Consider the following 8,661-nt stretch of genomic DNA (forward strand, 5'->3'; position numbering starts at 1 on the left):
AAAATATTATTTTTTTTCATATATTGACTAGAAAATTAAATTCAACTATATGTTGACTGCAGCATTAAATTCATCATTTTTTTTGCCAAAATCAATATTCATCGACAGATATAGTACAGCGCAATAAACACTTTTATTTTTTCAAATTTTCACTTTTTTACTTCTTCAATTTTTGCTTTTTTCTTTCCACATATTTATCTATTTATTCTTCCACATGTTATATAGATTTTTTCCGTCCTCTATCTCTAACCCAGTGAGCGTCCACTGTATTATTTGCAGTGAATTTTCAACATATATTTGCATGTTAAACTTCTTCACTTGTTTTCTTTTCATGGTTCGCTTGCATTCAATGGAATCCCTGTTATGAACTGTAAAAAATATCAATAATATAATTAAAGCTAAAGGTGTTTTACAGCCAACATTCAACGCCCGATTGTCGAAAGTCTCAATTTTTGCAATTTTTCATGACTTTCGGCAAAAACGCGCAGGAGGTTCATCGGAGACCCGACATTGACTGCGAATGAACGGTTGCATGTGTCCAGATGTACTTTTATAGTTTATAGTACGACCGGTCTTTTTTTTTTTTTTTTTTTAAATACAAATATTTTATTGAGTCACGTCACCAGTTAGAAAAGATTCTCATCCTAACAAGACTCAAAAAAAAAAAAAAAACAGGAAACAAGCAAGGCATTAGAAACAGTGGACAGGGTGTCAGAATCTAAACACGCATTAGAAGTCGTTGGGTAAATACGATCGCTCTTCCCGAGATCTGTCGTTTCTTCGGTCTTGGACGATCTTTTACGATCCGTGATCGAAATAAATACAAGACGAAGGCCAACCGACCCACTTTGGCTCCTCGAAGTCTCGCCGACCGCTCAAACGGCGCCGTCGTTCTGAAAGACAAACAGACATTCTTGGGCGCCGCACCTGGAAAATCATCAACCACGACGTTCAGCAGATAAGCTCAAGTTTGAATTAACTCGATATATTAAAGCAAGTGTTTCCCAATGGTTTTTTTTAAAGCCACAGCATATATTTTACATGAGAAAAATCACCAAGTACATATGTCAAAAAGGTTTTGGATGAAATAGAAGTAGAATCCAGCATTTACTGTGAATGCTGGATTATAGAGCGCACCTGTATATAGGGCGCACCTACTAATTTTTAAAAGAAAAAAGAAATTGTGCATAAATAAGTTGCACTTGTCTCTAAACCACAGGTGTCCCTGGTGAAACATGAGATATTGACAACGCAAGAAGCTGCTGGAAAGATTTTTTTGAAAACTTAAATGACGGTAACATCTACTTTTACTTCTACTTTACATCTGCTTTTTTTCCTGAACAGATGCTGAATTGAGTTGAAGCAGCAAATGTATTTCTGCTCGCAAAAGAGACCAAAGAGAAGATTTATGGACGTCGTGAGAGAGGAACCAGAGAATAGGGTGAGATGGAGAAGGTGCATTCACTGTGGTGACCCCTGAGGGGAAAAGCCCAAAGGAACATAGCTTGTCACAAGGGTGCAGGACATGTATGACCGAGACAAAGTGACGACTGGGGATGGTTTGGAGATGAGCACTGCTCTGCTCATGTTCAAAGCATTGTGAAGATTCCCTGTGGCGACCCCTGAAGGGAAAAGCCTAAGGGGAACATAACTTGTCACAAGGGTGCGGGACATGTATGACTGAGACAAAGTGACGACTGGAGTTGGTTTGGACATGAGCACTGCTCTGCTCATGTCCAAACCGTTGTGAAGATCTGGATAGACGGTTGCTGAAGGTGGAGCTGCCAGGCAGGAGGTCTAGAGGAAGACCGAAGAGAAGATTCATGGATGTAGTAAGGAAGAATATGAAGTTAGGTGGTGTGAGAGAGGAGGATGCAGAGAATAGAGTTAGATGGAGAAGGTTTGGAGGGAAAAGATTTCTCGATCAGCCGACAAATAAAGTGTGGGACCTGTTCTGTGGCGTGAACGTGGATCAAGAAGAAAACGGAAATTTTGGGCGATATAAAAAAAAAGACAAAAAAACATTAATCAAACTCCTTCTTCAGGTTGGAAATGTGTATTTCTGCTCGCAAAATAAATCGGAAACATTTATCTGAAACGGGAGTGGGTTTTCCAAAGGAAGCTACTGTAATAAGCCTATAAAAAAAAATCCATAAATTGTAAATCCATAAATTTGTGTGGTAATATATACTGTATATATATATTTTTTTTGTGTCTCTTTTTTTCCTTTTATTTTTTTATTGTATTCTTGATGTTCACAATTTTGATGCCGCTACTCCATTTCCCCTAAATTGGTTATTTTTTATTATTATCATTATTGTTGTTGTTATTATTATTTTTGTTGAATAAATTAATTTAGGGCCAATCAAGTGAAAGTATGCATTTTTCCACGATTTCTCAAGGCACACTACTGTTGCCTCGGCACAGTGGTTGGGAAACACTGTATCTCAGGACTCTATAGGGTCCGTCCTATGGAAGGGAGGCCACTGACCCCTCCACAGCAGTCGCAACAATCCCCGCAGATTCCTCCCAGCAGGCCGTTCACCACCTGCACCGCACACAGCGCCACCTGGATCAAACCCACCACCAGCAGCACCGAGAAGAGCGACAGGTGCCAGGAAACCACGCCTTCCGGCTGCAGGCAACGGGACCAGGAGGTTTTGTTGGACAGGTAGTCTCTGGGAAGTGAAACAAGGGTTACCGTCCGTTTACGCGCAAACCCAACGCGATTGTGCGGTAAAGCTAAACGACAAAAAATGCAACCGTCGTCCTTTTTGTCTGGAGAAAACGCTACTTCTTCCTGCGTCTTTTCTTTGTTTTTTTTTCTTGCATCTAGATGAGCTCTTTTACCCTTTCGGGGAACAGGCGTAAATATGATATTGTTGTATGTATTGTTGTTGTATGTTGTACTTAAGACCTTAAAACACTTGATAGCCTTAACCTTGACAATTTATATTTTATTTAATTGTATTTCTTCTCTGTTTTTGCTTGAAACTCTGGCACAACAATTTCCTTCAGGATAAATAAAGTTGTTCTCATCTCATTTTGTTAGAGGTATTTTTGGTGATCGGACAGATTACTGCTTACGATGGCGTTTTTAGTCAATTTCGAAAAACATATCTGATGTAAAAAGTCAAGTAACTACATTCGGGGAAACTAACTTGATTGATTGTTATTAAAAATCGAATCATTTATGCCCTGTTTCACCCGTGTTTATATTGAGAATGTTTTCCTTTCTCATAATATTAGACCTTCTTGCGGACTCTTTGGGGCATACGATCCAAATTTGCCTCAAAATTTGCACGCCTCACCCGTCGGAGAAGGGGTGACTCCACGTCAACGCCGAGCCGTTCACGCTGGTCACGCACAAAGGTCCGTGGTTGAGGCCGACCGCTGAAACGATGACGGAGTAGCCTGCCCCCGTTACGCCGATGGCGGCGAACAGGATGGAGGTCAGCATCTGCAAAAAGGGGAAGGTTTTATCGCTTAAGACGAGATCACGTTCAATTCAACTTATCGTCATTGCTCGCGTTAAAGTACAGTTTAGCATCTGACCGGCAGCGTAAAAAAGCAGCAGGTGGAGATGTGAAAAACAAATTGACAATATGAGCGCGGCACTTTATGTCAATGATTTACGGGTGATTTCAAGAGAGGTTGCTTTGTTTGACGGACAGCAACTATGGAGATCATTAACAAGTGGAAATGTACACATGATAAGTGATGGTGTGCAAAAATAAAGCTGAAACGGACAGTAAGAAGCAAAGAAATCAGTCAGGGGAGGCAGGAGAAGCCGTGCCTCACTTGCCAATCTTGGAAAGAAAAAAAATGTCAATGACAAAATGGTTTTATTTATCAGTGATTTGCACTAGAAAGGTATTTTTCATCAAACTTCACCAGTTGTAGTTTGTTTTTGATTCAAAATGGCTGGATTTTCACATTTACTGTTCAGATACTAAGAGACGTGCGGTGAGGCATCCGACTGTTGAGCCTCGATGACGTCTGACTGCTAGCATGCTCCGCGCTAACATCGGATTGCTGTTGCTATTAAAATGTTTAAGCACTTTTGCTAGATGAACTTCGTTTCAAATGTGTCATCCGCTGTATGCGTGTTACTAATTTCTTGCGCTGAGCGATCAGAAAATGGCTGCCGAAAGCCGCTCAGTGAGGCACGCAGTTCCCCTGCCTCACGGTGGGGGGCGCCGGTGATTCCATAGATTCTTCTCGCTACTCCTCGGCTGCAGCTAGCTAGCTAGCGTTAGCATGTCAAGAGCAGCCATCCATTTATCATCAGCCATCAACCTCACCGCACGTCACTGATATAAACAAATAAAAACTGTAGCTTTCTCAGGTTACAAAAGCTAGCATGGTATTGTGTGTGTGTGTGTGTGTGTGTGTGTGTGTGTGTGTGTGTGTATGCAGCAATCCTGCTTTTATGAACGGTTGTTTAATGTGTCAAAAAAAGAGGCATCGGCAGCATGGAGTTGACATGACGGTAGAAGTTATTGATCAGGAATGTGTGTGTGTGTGTGTGCGCTGAGTGGTAACCTAACAGGCTTTTGTTTGGGGATTCCTCCACACACACACACACACACACACACACACACACACATTCCTGATTTATCGATCTGTGTGTGTGTACGCGCCCGGGAATAATACCAGCTCTGTTTGAAAGCCATGTGAGGGTTCCATCAAGGGAAGTTCTCACTACAGTTCAGGCGGGAAAGACCCCAGAATTTTCCAGTTTTTTAGTTTTAAAAGGCTTTTAAAGTTTAACAGGAATTTATATTTGATTTGCAAACTCGGTTTTTCTCACAGCTTTTATGCAAAGACAAAAGTCGAACGTTGCGTTTCAATCGGTACCTTTTTGGACCCGAATTGTAGCCTAACTTGCGAGAAGCGGTTCGCGCGAGCGCTGCGATATTAAGATATGGAGTAGTTCCCCACCGCGAACCTCCGCCCACAGCTCTCGTTGCCACAGCAACCACAGCAGTCGTTGTTCTTCAGCCCCAGGAAGACCAGAGCGGGGAAGATCATCTGTCGCTCCCCCCGGGCAAATCACAAGTTTCACAAATACGCAGAAATACAGAAAAAGAGAAAGAGCGGTCAGAAATAGATATGTATTCAAAAATTCTTTGATTTTGTTAGGAGATAAAATAAAAATCAGGAAAAACTACCAAAGAAATGTGTCTTGAAATAGTCGTAAATTCTACATAATTAGCCAAAAGCTGCTGGACAAATGACTTCAAAAAAGAAGAGTCCTTTAAGACGTAGGGTCGAGTTGGAAGTAGCTTGTTTGTTTTTCCTCGCACTCACCAGCACTCCTGATCCCAGAATCCCTCCGAAGTACCAAACCTGCTCGGTGACGTTCTCGCTGTCCACGGTCGTCCCGCCGGGGAAGAAAAGCAAAACGTTGCACAGAACGCACACGACCGAAAGAGGCATCAGGCCGATCCCGAGACACTTGGCCAAACCGCCGGAGCACATCCTGGCGCCGATGTCGGTTGAAATATCGTGCGGAAACGGAGCGGAAAAGGACGACACCTTAGGCTTTTGAGTCAAGGGGAAGTTTGGTCCGACGAGATCGTCCGACCGATGGCGTCCGCGGCATCTGACCGACCTGCAGGTGCTCCACGCCACATCTGAGCTTTTATAGCCCTCCCGCGTGATGTCACCGCTTCACTTTTACAACGTTGTAATGTAGCGGAATCGCACACATAGTGGACCGCTGATGTGGGATTGCGTACCATTAAAAAAGCAGCGGAGATATAGCGGTTAATGTTCTACCTTTGTGTCCACAGTGGGAAGGGCTAGATCGATTCGGCAGGGGCCCGGTGACGGATCTAGACCTGAACCGGGTTTCCGAGTCACTTCGAAGCTTCTTTGTTCCCTGGGATTATCTCATCTATTGTTCCGCCCGGGTGTGTCTTGTCTATGATTAATAATGCCTCAAGAAATTCCAAAAGTGGAAAATATTGATTAGAATGAGACATTTCCCCCCTTAAACCTGACAGAAAGAGGGCAGAGGAAAGGTAACAAATGTTGTTTGGTTGCTCCGAACTCAGGCGAGAGTTGGTTCCCTGCAGGTAGACTAGCGTAAGAACCTCCGCCTGAAATGACTTTGAGCCACGAGGTTCACGTAAGAGCCAGGATCACCATCCCCGTCTCTTGCTGGAGGTCAAATCAACCCATGAGGGAGATTATCTATTTGTTAGAATTGACTAACTAATATCAGTGAAGTGCGTTGAGGTTCATGGCTAGCATGAACCCCTACCATGAGGCAGGAGAACTGCGTGCCTCACTTGGTGGCTCTTGGCAGCCGTTTAATGAAAGCTCAGCACGAGAAATAAGTAACGCGCATACAGTTGTTACCAAAACAGTACCGTACATTGGAAATGCAGTTGATATAGCAAAAGTGTTTAACATTTTAATAGCGACATACAGAGAGACAGCAATGCGGTGTGAGTGTAGAGCATGCTAGCAGTCAGCCGTCATCGAGGCTCAACAGTCGGCGGCCTCACCGCACGTCTCTTTTCAGTATGAGAACAATAAATGTGAAAATCAAGCCATTTGGAATAAAGAATAATCTAAAACTGGTGAAGTTCAATGAAAAATACCTTCGTAGTGCAAATCACTGATATATGAACATTCCATTCTTTTTTTCATCTGACATTTTTTTTTCTTTCCAATATTGACAGGTGAGGCATGGGCTCCTCTGCCTCCCCTGACTACTATATGTATATATATATGTAAAATACAAAATTGGCCCTAGGGTAGGGTGGCACATTGGTGCAGTGGTTTGCGCTACTCCTCACAGGCAGAAAGTTTCTGGTTGGATTCCCAGAGGCCTTTCTTTGTGGAGTCTCCATGTTCTCCCCATGTCTGCGTGGGGTTCTTATGGGTTCTCCGGGTTCCTCACGCAGTCTGAACACATGCAGGACTGCAGATGACAAAGTGAATGATTGTATGAGGGGGTAAAGGTTGTCTGTCTTCCAGATAATGTTTTCTTCTCCAAGCAGTGTCCCTCTCCGTCTCATATGAAAAACCAAGTAATCCCATCTCCTAACTGATGGAATGTTGTCCTTCAAGAAGGCACCTCCTCTTTTACCGTGGGATCACCGTGGGACCAGACACATCTCCTGACTGCGTCCTTCAAGATGTTGCCTCCTTTCTACACATTAAAAACCCAGCCCTTCTGTGTTCTCTTAGTCCTCTCCTTCAGAGTACTCTGTGCTCTCCATGACTTGTACCTTTTAAGGTCTCAAAACAAACCTCCAAAGACCATTCTGACCATTCTTCGCTCTTTACCAACTCTTTACCAAGACGCCTCCAAAAAAATTGCACAACAGTACATATGAGGCTCATTGGGGACATTGTGCAGACACATGGATGAGAGGGTCAAGAGTTGTATGTCTCCAAATGTGGTGAACCGGGCCTTTCGTCCAATCGAAGTTGGGAACGGCTCCAGCACCCTCAGTGCTGGATGAGCAGTGTAGATAACGAATGAATGAATGTATGAATGTCCCTGGGATCATTAACAAGGGTTGCAAAGATTATGCAAGATTTGTGCTATTCCCAAAAATTGCGCAATCTTGCTCTTTTCAATTGGCAAACAAACAAACAACAAATCAGACACTGTCACTGGAGCCCTCGGTCAGCAGCTCTCCTGGTATTTCCGAGAGCCGTTGTTCAAAAAAGATAGGGGACGGACTGAAAAACCAATCGACTCACTGCAGGCGGAGGTGGATGTTCAACATCCAAGGGACCCGGGTGAATGTTTGTCCAAAATTAAGAAATCGATCAAAAAAAGGACAAATAGTCAGATCAATCAGTGGAGTTTGGTTAAAGCTCACCGACACAGCTGGACATCCATCACTCTTGGCACATCTATGGGGACGATGAAGTGACAGGAAGAAGTTGCCAGCCTCCGCAGGAACCAGATTTACCTTCGCGAAACGAGCCAGCGCCAAGCAGGCATTAGTTGGGGTGATTCCTTCGGCCACATTGAGACCAAAATTATTATTACTATTTTTTTAATTGCAGTCTGGGCAGCATATTTGTTCTTTAGATGAAAGAAAACATGTGTTAAGTGAAATTATATGCAAATATATACACTCACCAGTGCTGTGCAGTCAAGGGAGGCAGGAGTGGCTGTGCCTCACTTGCCAATCTTGGAAAGAAAAAAAATGTCAAATGGAAAAAAGACAATGAAATGATTATATTTACCAGGGATTTGCACGAGAAGGGTATTTTTCGTTGAACTTCACAAAATTGTTTCTTATTCAAAATGGCTTGATTTTCACTTTTACTGTTCGGATACTGAGAAGAGATATGCAGTGAGGCAGCGGCTTGTTGAGCCTCAATGATGGCTGACTGCTAGCATGCTCTGCACTAAGACCGGGTTGCGGTTGCTATTAAAATGTTTAAAGACTTTTGCTAGATGAACAACATTTCCAATGTGTCACCAGCTGTATGCTTCTTACTAATTTCTTGCGCCGAGCAATCAGAAAACAGCTGCAAGAGCCACTCAGTGAGGCACGCAGTTCTCCTGCCTCACCGTAGGGGGCGCTTGTGATTCCAGGGAGTCTTCTTGCGACTCCTCTGCTGCAGAATAAAGCGAAAGCAAGCTAGTTAGCATAATGGAGGTTTTTCATAATGGAGGTT

General features: G+C 43.3%; 1 protein-coding gene and 1 long non-coding RNA gene across 3 annotated transcripts; both read right to left on the reverse strand.

Annotated features, from left to right (window-relative positions):
- Positions 1 to 528: 528 nt before the first annotated feature.
- Positions 529 to 5,649, reverse strand: tm4sf4 (transmembrane 4 L six family member 4). Of its 2 annotated transcripts, XM_086178421.1 has the most exons (5): positions 5,314 to 5,649; positions 4,945 to 5,034; positions 3,312 to 3,460; positions 2,492 to 2,678; positions 529 to 893 (listed from the first exon to the last, which is right to left on the reverse strand). In XM_086178421.1, exons 1-5 carry the CDS (start codon positions 5,482 to 5,484, stop codon positions 876 to 878), a joined length of 615 nt encoding a protein of 204 aa, XP_086034547.1. In that variant the 5' UTR covers positions 5,485 to 5,649; the 3' UTR covers positions 529 to 875. The 2 variants fall into 2 exon arrangements, with proteins under 2 accessions (XP_086034547.1, XP_086034467.1); XM_086178341.1 differs by lacking the exon at positions 2,492 to 2,678 and having other exon boundaries at positions 5,314 to 5,612.
- A 1,832-nt stretch (positions 5,650 to 7,481) lies between these two features.
- Positions 7,482 to 8,596, reverse strand: LOC147237026 (uncharacterized). The gene is made up of 3 exons (XR_015104177.1): positions 8,555 to 8,596; positions 8,117 to 8,167; positions 7,482 to 7,990 (listed from the first exon to the last, which is right to left on the reverse strand). It is a non-coding gene; the product is annotated as an uncharacterized LOC147237026 (long non-coding RNA).
- Between the last annotated feature and the right edge of the window lie 65 nt (positions 8,597 to 8,661).

The sequence above is a fragment of the Fistularia commersonii genome, chromosome 1 (assembly GCF_037954325.1).
Source record: "Fistularia commersonii isolate RoL2024-O1a breed Wild chromosome 1, RoL_Fcom_v1.0, whole genome shotgun sequence".
NCBI lineage: Eukaryota > Metazoa > Chordata > Actinopteri > Syngnathiformes > Fistulariidae > Fistularia > Fistularia commersonii.